The 17,500-nt window shown below is 49.0% G+C and overlaps 1 protein-coding gene across 8 annotated transcripts in view; it reads left to right on the forward strand.

The window, feature by feature from the left end:
* The window catches only part of trappc9 (trafficking protein particle complex subunit 9), a 209,727-nt gene that overhangs the window by 116,496 nt on the left and 75,731 nt on the right, over positions 1-17,500 (forward strand). For all 8 annotated transcript variants that reach the window (XM_047819251.1, XM_047819249.1, XM_047819252.1 and 5 more), the window contains one exon: positions 13,352-13,494. In XM_047819251.1, coding sequence (XP_047675207.1) covers positions 13,352-13,494 — 143 coding nt within the window. The remainder of the gene's footprint in view (positions 1-13,351; positions 13,495-17,500) is intronic.

A 17,500-nucleotide genomic window follows, 5' to 3' on the forward strand; every position in this document is an offset into this window, starting at 1 on the left:
AACAGACACACGCCCCTTTAACATAATCATACGGCCCCCGTTACCTTACTATAGGACTCGACCTCCCCCCCTTTAACCTTAATATCAATATAAAAACCATAAACCGACCAAAACTCCCTAATAAGAAAAAAAACTTATAAACCCAGCCTATCAACCTGATAAACACAAAATAATACATCCAATATAAGTCTACCACCTACTAGTCCCCACACCTACCCACACCAACCTACTATACCCCCGCAGAAACACCCCCCCTCAACAATATACCCTCCTCCAAACCTCCCCCCCAACCACTCACCCCTCTCTCTCCCACAGCAACAACTCCCCCTCCCCCCGCTCATCCACTACCCCCACCAAACCCTCCGCGTCCATCCCGGGACGTGCTCCACGAAGCAATCCCCCCAACCGGGTACTCTCCACACCCAAAACTCTCAACTGACGGGAAGGGCGCAAACAACGCCTCTTATCCCCGGACCGGGGGGGGGTCCCCCCCGCCGGGGCTCTCCGATACCTCCTCCGGCCTCCGTGGTGCCCTCTCGCCTACTATCAGCACCACACCCCTCCCACGCCCCCCACCCCCTCCCCACCCCGTAAACCAGATCTCCAACCACCCCCCTCCTCTACCTTCTCCTCCGCGGGTACCCGCCCAGCTACCGGCGAGGCCCCACGCGTGGCACTCGGCAACTGATCACCCACCTGGGGGACCCCCACCCCGGGCCTCTCCTAGTGCCTACCCGTCCGCTCACCCTCCGCCCCACACCAGCTCCGTCTAAGTCGGGCCGGTCGTGCGGGCCGGACTGCGACGGGACTCTCCGACGCCATACAGGTACCAAACCACTCCGTCGTCCACACCACCCTCAGGTTCCGGTCTCACAACTCTATACCCCTCCCCACGCCAGGCACTCGCCAACCCGGGCCGGCCGAACCGCCCTAGACTCCTCGGGCTCTCCCGTCTACCCCACCCCTCGAAACGCCCCTCCTCCTCCCGGCCCACCCCTCCCACCCCCTCACCGCACCCCCCCTCACTACCTCCTCCCTTACCCGTCCCCTAAGCCTCGTCCTCCCCCGTCCGAAGGACCAGCCATCCCTCTCGTAAAGGCTCTACCCCCGCCCCACCCCCCTCCCCCCCTCCCCCCCCTCCACCCCCCACCCCCTCGAACGTTTCGTCGTCCAAATAACCAACGCTACGCTTTTGTGCCTGCTGTCATAGCGGTTGATAACAAAAAATTAAAAAATAAACAACCTATAAAAGCTTAAAAAGAATAATATAAAAAACAGGAAACTACTATAATACGGAAAAAAAATAATAGGCTAAAAAAACTATACAAAATAAAATGGATATAAAAAAGTGAAAGAACCCGACCAAGGGACTATAACGAACTACATCACGACACTATAAAGAGACTAGTCGGTCCACAACCACGGGGCTACACAAACGTCCCTACGGAAGGACTATAACTACACAAGGCCTATAAACCTCATACCAGAAAACACCTAATAAGATCAAAACGGTTATACCCATCAAACACCTTCCAGAACTATACGGACAACAACGGAGGCCCTCCCACACGAGGGGCAGGGCTACTCATGAAAACCCACAACCAAGGAAACTCTCCAAGCCTCTCCCAACCCTGGCCACCATCACACTACTACATGTTCCCACAAACCTCAGTACCGACGGGGGGGACCCTTAGCTCTCCAGATCTCCCGATCTCCACGCTCTCCCCCCCTCATCTTCTCCAACTCCGCTCAATACGCCCCCTAATCTCCCCACCCCCCGTGCAACCCCCTCTCCCACCAACACCCTGAGGGAGGCCCACCCAACTCCCGCCCGGCTCTACCTAGCGCCTCTACACCCTGTCCCACGCCTCTCACCTTACTCTCCCAACCGCACTACAGCGACGGGAAGTCCCTCTCTACCCGTGCCCCGCACGACTGCTCAGGGCTCCGAAGGCACCCCTCGGGGATCCTCCTCCCCCGAGGGCACCTGAAAAAACCAACCCCCACCCACCTCCCGGGCCGGGCCTCCCAACCACGCTCCCTCCATACGTCTCCCTCCGTGCCTCACTCAACACCCCCCGCTTCCCCTGAGGCCCTACGCTGCAAAAGGACACTCTACCATGCGCACACCTACTCCCGAGGCCGGCCGGCACCGCGCCCGCAGGGCGCCAACTAACAACCCCACTTCCTCTCGCACTCCTATCCACCTCACTCCTCCCACCGGGCCATCTCCTCCCCCGGGGGGGGCCTCTGGGCGATGCTCCCCCGGCGGCTGTCGGCCCCTTCCACTGGGCCAAATCCCCACACGGAACCCCTCAACCCCCACTTACTCTACCACCCAGCCCGCCCTCTCAGGCGGAGCGCCCTCCCGGAGCCTGCCGTCAACCTCCCCGCGCCCGGCGCCCTCGGGGGCTCCGCTACCCTAAGACCGACTACCCTCATACGCCGTCCCCCCCGCACGCACACGTCGTTCTAGTAGGATCCAACCTACTACTTACACGCGCCCCACCCCCCCGGAATGACTCGGGGGGGTCTGCGCCTCCCCCTCGGGTGGAGGGGGGGTGAGGAACTCCCCCCCCTAACCACACCAGGTCTCCCCTCCCCCCCGGGCGTCCCTCTCCTACCTCTTCTCCCTCTCCCATGCACCCCACGACCTCCTCTCTCCCGCGGGCCCGGAAGCTCGTCGCCCGCCAGGCCTCCCCACCCGTCTCGCCCTCCCCCCCCATCTCCCGGGCTCCGCGGGCTCTCCCCACCCTCCACACGCTCAAGATCCTCCGTCAGCCTCTCCTCCCCCCATAACAAGCCGAAGGGATCGCTGAACTCCGGGGGGCAACGGTCCAACCCCACCGACTCCCCCCTTACTCTCGCCAAGTCACTCTCTCATACCCCCACTCTAACACCCCCCTGACCCCGGCACTGATACCTCGCGGCCTCTCCTATATCCCCCTCGACACCCTACACTGCACATCCCCCAGCACACCTCGACACCACCCCATCCCACATGACCCTCCTACCAGACCTCCTCATCCACCCCCGCGGGGGAGGGGGGGCAAACAAAGGAGAAGGGAGCGAATAACAACCCCCCCTCACGCTCTAAACACTCCCAGCCCCCCCTAAAATCCTACCCCAAACCCACTCAAAACACCCTCCCCATCCCACTCTCCCCCCCCTCTACCATCCACCTATCTACCTCCGACAACCATTATCCCTATCACACACCGACACCTCCCGCGCCCCTCCCCTCCTCACCTGCACCCCCCTCTACCTCTTTCCACATCCCCAACTCCTCGCACACCAACACCTCCCCCAACACCCCCCATAGCCCCCCCCGCCCCCGCTTGCCTCCCACCCCCCCCCCACCTCTCCCCCCACTTATCTCCTCGCCCCTCCCACCCCCTCACCCCACAACATCTAACTACCTCACCCCCTCCTCCAACTCCCCCCACCCCACCACCTCTCTCTCCCTTCCTCTCTCCCCCCACCCACCCCCCCATCACTCCTCCTCTCTCCCGTACCCCGCCTAACCCCCCCCCCCTCTCTCCCCCACTCCCCCTCCCCCTCCCGCCCCTCTCCTCCCTCCAACATACCCCAACCCTCCTACCCTCTATCCCTCCTCCCCTCACCTCCCTCTCACCCACTCACTAGCTTATCCTCTACCTCTACCACCCCCCACCCCTCTCCACCACCCGACCCCTCCCTCCTCCCTACGCACCGTACCACTACCACCGCTGCATCCCACTAACTAACTCCTCACCCCATCCTCCCTAGAATCCTACGTGTTCCCCCCACATCCCTTACCCCCCTCCTCCTACCACACCCATACTCCACCGCTCCCCCCCCCTCCCACTTTACCCTACCTCCCCCCTGCATCCTCTGAACTCTCCCCCTCTTCCCTCATCTTCCCCTTCCCTTTCCTTTCCCTTTCCTCCCCTTTAACTTACTATACTCCCCTTTAACTAACTATACTCACCTTTAACATACTATAATCCACTTTAACTTACTATACTCCCCTTTAACTTACTATACTCCCCTTTAACATCTATCTAACTAAACTCCCCCCTGTAATATATGAAAGTCCCCTTTAATTTACTGTACTCCCCTTTAACATACTATACTCACCTTCATCTTACTATACTCCCCTTTAACGTACTATACTCCCCTTTAACATACTATACTCCCCTTTAAATTACTATACTCCCCATAAACATACAATACTCCCCTGTAATATATTAAGTCCCCTTTAATTTACTGTACCTCCCCCTTTAACATACTATACTCCCCTTCAACTTACTATACTCCCCTTTAACGTACTATACTCCCCTTTAACATACTATACTCCCCTTTAACTTACTATACTCCCCTTTAACTTACTATACTCCCCTTTAACATACTATACTCCCCTTTAACATACTATACTCCCCTTTAACTTACTATACTCCCCTTTAACATACTATACTCCCCTTTAACATACTATACTCCCCTTTAACATACTATACTCCCCTTTAACTTACTATACTCCCCTTTAACTTACTATACTCCCCTTTAACGTACTATACTCCCCTTTAACATACTATACTTCCCTTTACCTTACTATACTCCCCTTTAACTTACTATACTCCCCTTTAACATACTATACTCCCCTGTAATATATTAAAGTCCCCTTTAATTTACTGTACTCCCCTTTAACATACTATACTCCCCTTCAACTTACTATACTCCCCTTTAACGTACTATACTCCCCTTTAACATACTATACTCCCCTTTAACTTACTATACTCCCCTTTAACATACTATACTCCCCTGTAATATATTAAAGTCCCCTTTAATTTACTGTACTCCCCTTTAACATACTATACTCCCCTTCAACTTACTATACTCCCCTTTAACGTACTATACTCCCCTTTAACATACTATACTTCCCTTTACCTTACTATACTCCCCTTTAACTTACTATACTCCCCTTTAACATACTATACTCCCCTTTAACATACTATACTCCCCTTTAACTTACTATACTCCCCTTTAACATACTATACTCCCCTTTAACATACTATACTCCCCTTTAACATACTATACTCCCCTTTAACTTACTATACTCCCCTTTAACTTACTATACTCCCCTTTAACGTACTATACTCCCCTTTAACATACTATACTTCCCTTTACCTTACTATACTCTACTCTATTGACTTAATTCTACTTCATCCTGTTATACTCCACTTATAATATATATATTCTTTCTATTCTATAAATTCTATAACTACTATTTTATACTCAACTTTACACTATACACATTACTATACACAAACCTCATTGTCTTTATTCTACTTCATCCTACTACACACCACTTTATGTTACTTCTGACTTTCATTCCCTTTGTCTCTAGTGCATACTTCCACCTCTCCAGGCTCAACTTAACCTCTTCTCTACTCTAACTACAGATCAAAATGTTATTCACGAGCATCATAGTCCACGAGCCCTGCTGTCTGATCCCATCTGTCAACCTGTCCATCACCACAGCAAACAATAAAGGGCTAATCGCTGATTATTGATGCAGTCCCACTTCCACCATGAACCAGTCTTTCATTTCTACTGCACACCTCGCCGCTGTCACTCTGTCCTCATACATATCCTTCACCACCCTCACATACTTATCTGCCTTTCCTGACTTTCTCCTCCCTCTGTATCCTGTTGTACACTTCTCTAAATCCACAAGCACACAATGCAATTCATTCTGACCTTCCCTGTACTACTTCATCAACTTTCTCAAAGCAAACATTGCATCTGTGGTGCTCTTCATTGAAATGAAACCATATTGCTGCTCACAGATCATCACCTCTTCTCTCATTCACATTTACATTTACAGCATTTGGCAGACATCCTTATCCAGGATGGCGTACAACGGTGCTTTTAAGTCTCTATTGGCGAATACATTAACACTGGTTCAATAGGTTACAGACTTAAGCCCTATTCGGACGGGACTAGTTTTACGTGGGGACGTGGAGGTAAAGTAATTATTACCAGAGCTTCTCTGTGATTTTAGTCCCGTCCGAATGCGCCATCTCGGTAATCATTACGGACAATGTCAGTAAATATTACGGCGACTTTTACCTTCTGTAAAAAGGTCCGTCTTTTCCTGTTTAAAAGTTTTTGGCGCGTTTTGCAAGCATGAAGGCGCTTGAAACATACTATACTCATACTCATACTCATACGTCATACGCACATGACGACGAGGAGGTTACTGTGGTGCGTAAAGCGAGTTACCCCTCCCACTTCTGCTAGTTTTATTGAGATGTCTTGTCCCGTGCGAATTGGCCAATTAATATTACACACGTCCTGAGGTAAAATTGCATTACTCCACGTCCCCACGTAAAACTAATCCCGTCCGAATAGGGCTTTAGGATACTATCAACCTAAAACTGTTCAGGGTGTTTTTTTTTAATATACACATACAACAAACAGTGTATAAAGTGTTAGTTCAAGTATTTCAGCAAGAGGTAGGTCTTCACCTGTCGTTTGAAGATAGCCAGTGACTCAGCTGTTCAGACATCTAGAGGAAGTTCATTTCATCACCTCGGAGCCAGAACAGAAAAGAGTCTTGTTGTATACTTGCCTGAGAGATGGTGGGACCAGTCAAGCTGTGCTGGTAGATCTGAGGTAACGAGGTGCAGTGTGAGAAGCGAGGTAAGAGGGAGCTTGTCCAATTTTGGCTTTTATCAACTACCAGAAGCCAGTGGAGGAGCGCTGCAGTGGGCATATGATAATTTAGCCACGTTGAAATCAAATCGTGTAGCTGCATTTACGATCATTGCGTTCAGAGGTAGACCTGACAGCAGTGAGCTGCAATTGTCCTGTCTTGAGATGACAAGAGACTGAACAAGTACCTGAGCAGCCTGAGTGGACAAAAAAATGGCCGAATCCTTCCGATGTTGTACTGACATGACATGAACTGACATGAGCGTGTCGTTAGCAACGTGCAAGGAAAAGGACAGTCAATTGTCTATCATTTCCCCAAGGTTGCGAGCTGTGACTGAACGGGAGGTCAAATCGTTGAGCAGGTGTATTGAAAGGTTCTGACCTGGGGATGAATCACCTGATGATCTGAAGTTCAGTGTTGCTAATATTGAGCTTCAACTGATGAGCCGTCATCCATGATGATAGGTCTGCCAGACCTGCTGAGATTCGAGCAGAAGCTGTGGTATCTGAGGCGGGAAAGAGAAGATAAGTGGAGTGTTTTCAGCATAGTGGTAAGAGAACCTATGTGAGGAAATAGCTTCACCAAGAGAGAGAGTATACAGGGAGATCACAGAATCCACTATTTTCCCCTTACCCTCACGGTGCTACTGATCAACTTTATGCCTGTGTAAAAATCTGTACCAGTGCACTTCTTCTCCACTCCTCAGGCATCTTCTCCAAAGATTTTGTTCACTGTCATCTCTCCTGAACATCTCCATGCCTCCTCTGGTATGTCATCTGGGAAACTGACTTTTCATTCTTCATCCTCTTAATAGCTGTCCTCACGTTATCCTTACCAATCCCCTGGACTTCCTGATCTCCACATCATCCAGCCTTTGTGCTCTCTTTCATTTTCTTCGTTCACAAGATCCTCAAAGTACCTTCCTTAGTGTCCATACATCTCTCCATATTTTCCAGGTCTCCCTTTACCCTGCACTACATCTCTTTGTACTCTTGTCTACTTCTTTCATCTCTATGTCTATCTCAATTCTTTCTCACAATTCTGTCTCTTTGTCTTTCTTCCTCTGTCTAGATGTCACACCTTAGCACCTTCCTAGCTGCCTTCCATCGCTTTTGCAGTAACTACCCAATTTTCCAGCACCCTTTATTCACCTCCTAGCACCTGTCCCATCACCTTTCTGGATTTCACACATCATCTGATCCTGGATTCGGTCCTTGCTTGTCTCCTTGTCTGTGCTTCCAAAGTCATCACACAGACCACCTTTCTGATGCTGTCTATCTACACTTTCCTCTCCCACTACTTTACAATCTTTTTCTGGTTTCATCACCTGCATAGGACATAGTTCCTTGTGTGCACCTTCCTCCAATCATATGTGTCACCCTGTGGTCCTCCTTCTTAAATATGTATTCGCCACTGCCATTTCCGAATTTATCACCATCTGTCCTTCCACCTTCCTTTCCTTGACTCTACCGTACCACCCCATCACCTCTTTTCCTCACCAACATGCCTGTTGAAGTCTGCTCCAATAACCAACTCTTTCTTCCTTGAGTATACTCTCCAGCACTTCATCTAACTCACTCAAACATCTTCTTTCTCCTCGGCCACACACCACTCGTGGGGCATATGCAATGATTCATCAACACCCTTTAATTTCCAACTTCACAACCATCACTGTGTCAGACACACACTTCACTTCAACTACACGTTTAATATACTCTCCCTTCAGGATTACACCCACACCCTTTCTTTTCTCATCTACAAATTGGGAAAACAGTTTGAACCCACCTCAATACTCCCGGCTTTAAACCCCTCCCACTTAACCTCTTGTACACAAAGTATGTGTACATTTCTCCACTCCATCGTTGTCACTGTGTTCCACACTTCTGTCCTTCCTGCTTTATCACTGCTTCTGTAAATGCCTTCCACCCCTTTTCTTTTTCTCCTTTGCCCAACAGTAGCAGTTTCCGCCAGTACCCTGTGGACCAACAATACCTATGGCGGTTGTTGGTAACCTGGGGCTCAACTGATCCGGTATGGCAGTGGTCCCCAACCCCCGGGCCGCGGACCGGTACCGGTCCGTGGACCAAATGGTACCGGGCCGCCCAAGGAACATTAAATTTTTCCATTTTATTTACTGAGGTGTATTTGTCTCGGGTTTGTGCGACTTTCCATGGACGAGAGGTTAACCGGGAGCTGAGAGACGTCACCTAAAGCCGCACCGATACCGCGCATGCGCAAAATATCATGATATCGGGCCGGGTTTAGGTGACGTCTGGAGCTGAGCGGCTGCGAGCGGCAGTGGTGTTGTAGCTTTGGTGGAGAGAGAAGGTGTGTATCGCTCTTCTCTCTGTTCACCGGTACTTTGTCATGTTTAACAGTGCTTGGTGTATATTGTGTTTGCTCAAATTTAACCCACAAATGAGCAAAAATGAGACGAAACAGACGTCGTTAGAAAGTTAGAAACTCTGCCGGTGTTCTGGATTAAAGTCATGGTGGAATACCCTGAGATTGTCACCACAGCACTTACATCCCTTTCGCCATTTCCGACATCCTATCTGTGTGAAGCGGGGATTTCTGCAGTGATGGCAACCGAAACAAAACAACGGAATAAACTGGACATAAGCGACACACTTCGGGTGTCATTGTCTCCTATTACCCCAGATGGAACCGTCTCGTTGTAAAGAAACAAGCTCAGGGTTCTCATTGATTTAGTGCTGTAGTGAGTTAAAAAGGCATGATTAAATACAATTAAATGAAAAAATTTTATTTATTTGTATAGACCCCACCCCCACCCCAAGTGGGCCGTGGTAAAATTATCAAACATTGACCGGTTCGCTGTGAAAAAAAGGTTAGGGACCACTGCGGTATGGAACTCTTCCACGTACTTTATTCGAATTTTTACACCGGATCCCCTTCTTGATGCTATCAGGGCTTTGGACCGGCACTTTCTCCTACTTTACTGTACTTTATCCTACTATACTCCAGTCTGTCCACTATATTTCACTTTATCCTACTATACTGCATGTTACATTCATATACTAAAGTTTTATCCTAACATACTCCTAACACTCCTAGTTCCAAGTATACTCCGCTGTACACTGTGCTAATCTATTGTACTACAGACCCCAAGTGAGGCACTATATTCGGACGTCAGTGTGGATGCAGGTATGTTCCTGCTTGGAAAAGGCTTCATGGACAAATTTGTTTTGGCTGTGTGTTATTATATCAGACACCTTTCTAAGATGGCTGTTGTTCCGGTCAGTCAGGAGGGAGATCTGGTCTAATCTATTATATATCAGTTAACTGACTAAGAATCATTTGACTAACTGACTAACTTGCTAGTTAGCTACCGTGATTAATTTATTACTTTAACAAGCTAGGTATTAGACCTAGGCATTGCCTCCATAGACATCCTGGGCACGTTTAGCTAGCTAGCATCATTCCAGCTTTTTGTGCTGAGGATGAGGGAGAAACCGATCAGCAGTCAGTCAGGCAACGCGTGAGAGATTTACACTGTGTGTGTGTGTGTGTGTGTGTGTGTGAGAGAGAGAGAGAGAGAGAGAGAGAGAGAGAGAGAGAGAGAGAGCAGTTGAGAAGACAGTCTTGTGACAGTGAGGAAAAAGTTGTAGCAGCATCACAACAGGGATTAGGGGTGTGTGTGTTTTCCCCGGTGTACAATTTGGTTCACACACATGCACAAACCATTCTGCACCTTTTAATAATTTCAGCCTCCTACCTGCCTGCAGCGTTCCACTGAGAGAATTCAGACAGGGGCAGCACACACTCATACACATGCACACACACACACACACACACACACACACACACACACACACACACACACACACACACACACACACACACACAAAACACACAGCTTCATTTGTACACTACAAGCTGAACACAGATTGCTGAAGGGCATGAGAGTTGGCTGAAGATTGTGTGTGTGTGTGTGTGTGTGTGCGCTGGATTTTGACCACACAAAGTGATTCAGAAACTTCAGTATCCATCAGTAAAAAAAGACCAGATGATTTTATTTCTTCAGCTGTCCGGTTTGGGCGAGTGCGTGTCCGGTCGGTTTGGGATGAGTGCGTGTCCGGTCGGTTGGGGACGAGTGCGTGTTCGGTCGGTTTGGGCGAGTGCGTGTCCGGTCGGTTTGGGCGAGTGCGTGTCCGGTTGGTTGGGGACGAGTACGTGTCCGGTCGGTTTGGGCGAGTGCGTGTCCGGTCGGTTTGGGCGAGTGCGTGTCCGGTCGGTTTGGGCGAGTGCGTGTCCGGTCGGTTTGGGCGAGTGCGTGTCCGGTCGGTTGGGGACGAGTGCGTGTCCGGTCGGTTTGGGCGAGTGCGTGTCCGGTCGGTTTGGGCGAGTGCGTGTCCGGTCGGTTTGGGCGAGTGCCTGTCCGGTCGGGTTGGTCGAGTGCATGTCCGGTCGGGTTGGGCGAGTGCCTGTCCGGTCGGTTTGGGCGAGTGCGTGTCCGGTCGGGTTGGGCGAGTGCGTGTCCGGTCGGTTTGGGCGAGTGCCTGTCCGGTCGGGTTGGTCGAGTGCGTGTCCGGTCGGGTTGGGCGAGTGCCTGTCCGGTCGGTTTGGGCGAGTGCGTGTCCGGTCGGGTTGGGCGAGTGCGTGTCCGGTCGGGTTGGGCGAGTGCGTGTCCGGTCGGTTTGGTCGAGTGCGTGTCCGGTCGGGTTGGGCGAGTGCGTGTCCGGTCGGTTTGGGCGAGTGCGTGTCCCCTCGGTTTGGGGCGAGTGCGTGTCCGGTCGGTTTGGGACGAGTGCCTGTCCGGTCGGTTTGGGACGAGTGCCTGTCCGGTCGGTTTGGGCGAGTGCGTGTTCGGTCGGGTTGGGCGAGTGCGTGTCCGTTCGGTTTGGTCGAGTGCGTGTCCGGTCGGTTTGGGCGAGTGCGTGTCCGGTCGGTTTGGGCGAGTGCGTGTCCGGTCTGGTTGGGCGAGTGCGTGTCCGGTCTGGTTGGGCGAGTGCGTGTTCGGTCGGTTTGGGTGAGTGCGTGTCCGGTCGGTTTGGGTGAGTGCGTGTCCGGTCGGTTTGGGCGAGTGCGTGTCCGGTCGGTTTGGGCGAGTGCGTGTCCGGTCGGTTTGGGCGAGTGCGTGTTCATGCTGAGACAGCTGTAAAGCATGATTATTATAGTGAGATACTTTATCCTTCCTCTCAGCTCCAGCCAGTCTAATCATTCTGGTCTTATCTCTTTCATCAACATGACACTTCCGTCTACTGCTCACTCAGTCTCACACCATTCTGTATAAACTTTAGAGACTGCTGTGTGAAAATATAAAAATAAGATCATCAGAGTCTCAGAAACTCAAACTGCCTCATCTGATCCCACAAACCATCTGATCCCACAAACCGTCTGATCCCACCAACCGTCTGATCCCACCAACCGTCTGATCCCATCAACCGTCTGATCTCATCAACCGTCTGATCCCACCAACCGTCTGATCCCATCAACCGTCTGATCCCATCAACCGTCTGATCCCACCAACCGTCTTATCCCACCAACCGTCTTATCCCACCAACCGTCTGATCCCACCAACCATCTGATCCCACCAACCGTCTATCCCCACCAACCGTCTGATCCCACCAACCATCTGATCCCACCAACCGTCTGATCCCACCAACCGTCTTATCCCACCAAACGTCTGATCCCACCAACCATCTATCCCCACCAACCGTCTGATCCCACCAACCGTCTGATCCCACCAACCATCTATCCCCACCAACCGTCTGATCCCACCAACCGTCTGATCCCACCAACCATGTAACGGTTAAAGTCACAGAGCTAATGGAGATCTTTCAGTATGTAGAAACAGAAGGTTGTTTTGTGTATTGTTTCTGAAATCAAAGTCTGTGAGATGAAACCCAGGCAGGTGTCTTTTGTGTGTGTGTGTGTGTGTGTGTGTGTGTGTGTGTGTGGTGTAAAAAGTCTCTCATTAGAGAAAGTGTGTCTCTTAAGAAGACTCCAGTCTCTCCCTCTCTCTCTCTCTCTCTCTCTCTCTCTCTCTCTCTCTCTCTCTCACACACACACACACACACACACACACACACACACACTTCCTCCTTTACCTCGTCTCCTGTCCTCTTTCATCTTTCTGTGTGTGTGCTAAATTAAAGATAAGTCCGTGCAGAGGGGCTTTGATCTGCTATAAGAGGGCAGCGGTAAAGAGTTTAGCTCGCTGTGTGAGGAAACACGGCCTTTATGCAGCTCCTATTAGGGATCTTTTATCCTTCTCCTCACAAACACGCCAGCGATCATTAAACCCGACAGCTGCTTACTCTGCGGATTTAAAGCTCACGGGATACGTCGCAGGAAAAGTTTGATGAAAAACTGTTTGCTTTATCGATTTTACTCTGAGCCAAGAATAAACTCATCTTTATTAATAAAGCTCTGTGTCGTTCAATAAGTATGGAATACACTCCAGGACATGTTGCTGTAGGAAAATAATCCACGTTAAGGTGGTGTGATGTCACCACACAGGTTTCCTACCTTCTCACCAACAACACTTAAAGGTGCAGTCAGTGTTATTACTTAAAAGGAGGAACTCCGGTGTTTCTGAGTATCTCAGTACAACTCTCTTTCTTTGTCTCTCTCTCTCTCTCTCTCTCTCTCTCTCTCTCTCTCTCTCTCTCTCTCTCTCTCTCTCTGCAGACTCTGGAGTGTGTGTTGTGTTTCCGCTACAGTGGAGGTCCAGGTCATGTGGACGGTTACTACAGAGAGCTCAGTCTGGGCATCCGTGTGGACGTGGAGCCTTCTGTGTTCTTCACCAGGGTCAGCACTCTCCCGGCCACAAGGTACACGACCAACCCCCCACCACACACACACACACACACACACACACACACACACACACACACACACACACACACAAAAGTACACAGCTGATAAAAGTTTGTCTATAGATAAACGAGCCATCTCTTCTACAGACACTGGGTGTGATTGATGGCTTTGCAGCATCGGTGCTAATAAAGCAATCTGACAAAATCACACTGGCTTCAGATTTCAGAACTTTCACATTGTTCATTAATAATGTTCTTGTTCATTTTGTTCTCTGATGTTAAACTGATATCGTCATTATCCACTGACTCTCTGTAAAAAAGCCACGCCTCCTTCACTGTTACTGACAGGTACAGAGGCCACACCTCCTTCACTGTTACTGACAGGTACAGAGGTCACACCTCCTTCACTGTTACTGACAGGTTCAGAGGCCACACCTCCTTCACTGTTACTGACAGGTACAGAGGTCACACCTCCTTCACTGTTACTGACAGGTACAGAGGTCACACCTCCTTCACTGTTACTGACAGGTACAGAGGCCACACCTCCTTCACTGTTACTGACAGGTACAGAGGTCACACCTCCTTCACTGTTACTGACAGGTACAGAGGCCACACCTCCTTCACTGTTACTGACAGGTACAGAGGTCACACCTCCTTCACTGTTACTGACAGGTACAGAGGTCACACCTCCTTCACTGTTACTGACAGGTACAGAGGCCACACCTCCTTCACTGTTACTGACAGGTACAGAGGCCACACCTCCTTCACTGTTACTGACAGGTACAGAGGCCACGCCTCCTTCACTGTTACTGACAGGTACAGAGGCCACACCTCCTTCACTCTTACTGACAGGTACAGAGGCCACACCTCCTTCACTGTTACTGACAGGTACAGAGGCCACACCTCCTTCACTGTTACTGACAGGTACAGAGGCCACGCCTCCTTCACTGTTACTAACAGGTACAGAGGCCACACCTCCTTCACTCTTACTGACAGGTACAGAGGCCACACCTCCTTCACTGTTACTGACAGGTTCAGAGGCCACACCTCCTTCACTGTTACTGACAGGTACAGAGGCCACGCCTCCTTCACTGAGACTGACAGGTTCAAAAACCACACCTCCATCACTGAGACTGACATGTACAGAGGCCACGCCTCCTTCACTGTTACTGACAGGTTCAGAAGCCACACTTCCTTCACTGAGACTGACAGGTACAGTGGCCAATGACTGGAGATTGAGAAAGGAAGTCATATGAGAGAGAGAGAGAGAGAGAGAGAGAGAGAGAGAGAGAGAGAATAACTCAGTCAAAATAGATAGAATTGTATCTTTATCTATAATAAAATCTGCCATGTCAGTCATCTTACTGTATCTCATCTCTCACTCTTCTTTCTTCCTATTTTATTTTGCTTATAAACAGAGAGAGAGAGAGGGGGAGAGAGAGAGGGAGGGAGAGGGAGGGAGGGAGAGGGAGGGAGGGAGGGAGAGGGAAGATATATAACCATTTTGCAGTATTTCTGCTGTTATTATGGTTTAAGCAGAAATACGTTTTTAGACATATTGCTTTCCAGATGTGTTATTGAGTGTTCTGGGTGTTCTGGTGACTACACATGACACACACGATACACATGACACACATGACACACACGATACACATGACACACATGATACACATGACACACATGATAAACATGATACACGACACACATGACACACACGATACACATGACACACATGACACACACGATACACATGACACACATGATACACATGACACATGATAAACATGATACACGACACACATGACACACACGATACACATGATACACATGACACATGATACACACGATACACATGACACATGATACACACGATACACATGACACATGATACACACGATACACATGACACATGATACACATGACACATGATACACACGATACACATGACACACATGATACACATGACATATGATACACATGACACATGATACACACGATACACATGACACACATGATACATGACACACATGATACACATGACACATGATACACACGATACACATGACACATGATACACATGACACATGATACACATGACACATGATACACACGACACATGATACACACGATACACATGACACACATGACACATATGATACATGACACACATGATACACATGACACATGATACACACGATACACATGACACATGATACACATGACACATGATACACACGATACAGATGACACATGATACACACGATACACATGATACACACGATACACACGATACAGATGACATGATACACACGATACACATGACACACGATACACACGATACACGTGACACATGATACACACGATACACATGACACATGATACACACGATACACATGACACATGATACACACGATACACACGACACATGATACACACGATACACATGATACACACGATACACATGACACGATACACACGATACACATGATACACACGATACACATGACACATGATACACACGATACGCACGATACACATGATACACATGATACACATGATACACACGATACACATGACACATGATACACACGATACACACGATACACATGACACATGATACACATGACACACACGATACACACTACACACACGATGCACACGATACACACGATACACACGATACACACTGTGTGTACTGAGTGTATATAGTGAACAATAAAAGCTCCCTTGATGCTGCTGAACTTAAGGACCAGTATCACGTGTCCTGCTGTGTGAGATCTCACTGTGTGTTGTTCAGCTTGTTTTTGTTCTCCTAGTGTTGAGGATTGTTTTGGAGGTTCATCACCTGCCCACACACACACACACACACACACACACAGTGGGATTGTGAATTCAGGCTCGTCCCTACAGCTCTGTCGGCTGTGTTGAATAATTTTGTCTCCAGACCACACAGCACTCTGCATGCTCATCAGTCCTCGTCCTCGTTCCAGAGAGTGAAGGGTGCCACTTTTCACTGTCATGGAAATGAACAGAAATGAGGAGTTTATTCAGGGATAGATGGACAATGGAGCCAGAGATCAGACCCATTATTTATTTATTTATTTATTTATTTATTTATTTATTTATTTATTTATTTATTTATTTATTATAGTGAACATGAGTGTGAAAATAGTGCTCAAGCATATTACAAAATAAAAAATACACTTTCATGACTAAATCCATCACAGTATGATAATTTTCTGAGTGATGTGTTGCTCTGCAAAATATTTTGGCACCCCTGTACTCCGTCCATCACCGTGTCTGTCACTGGTTGGCCGACGTGGCACGGTATAGGACATGCTAATGAGCTAGCAACTCAGTGTAGTGCAATTGTAGGGCTAATGCCTATAATGATAGTGGTATATAATGAAAGCGAGTGATGCAGCAGAGCTTTAGTGTTTTAGAAAGCTAGCATAGTTGTTCTGCGGCATTGTTCATTGACTCCTCAGCCTCATTAGCAAACCTCAAATATCAGCAAAATTAAAGATCGTGTAGAAGGTTTCAAAACTTAAGACACACACACACACGCGCGTGTTCGTGCGCATGCAGTTTAATGCAGGAATGTGGTGTAGCGCGAGGGACCGCTCTGAGGGATGAGGATGGAGAGAGAGTGGAGCTCTTATGGAGTAAGTGCTGCTTTTCTCTGGCTCTGATTCTCGCTTTCTCAGAGCCATTTGGAAATTGGCAGCAGCTCTGCACATGATTCATATCTCATTGATCAGGAGCAGAGACAGAAAGAGAGCAGAGACAGAAAGAGAAACCTGATTTATTGGTCCATTGTTGTTTTCAGGAAGGTTTTCATTTGGCTTTATTTTTCAAAAGTCCGGGATTTTTATGTTTTGACTTTTAGAGGATGTAGCGTTTTTTTTTTTACACTGTATTGTCTCAACTGTCTGTTTCTGAAACACCCAGACACACCCACCTGCCATTCAGACACACCCACCTGCCATTCAGACACACCCACCTGCCATTCAGACACACC

Source organism: Tachysurus fulvidraco, chromosome 10, assembly GCF_022655615.1.
Source record: "Tachysurus fulvidraco isolate hzauxx_2018 chromosome 10, HZAU_PFXX_2.0, whole genome shotgun sequence".
Classification (NCBI taxonomy): Eukaryota; Metazoa; Chordata; class Actinopteri; order Siluriformes; family Bagridae; genus Tachysurus; species Tachysurus fulvidraco.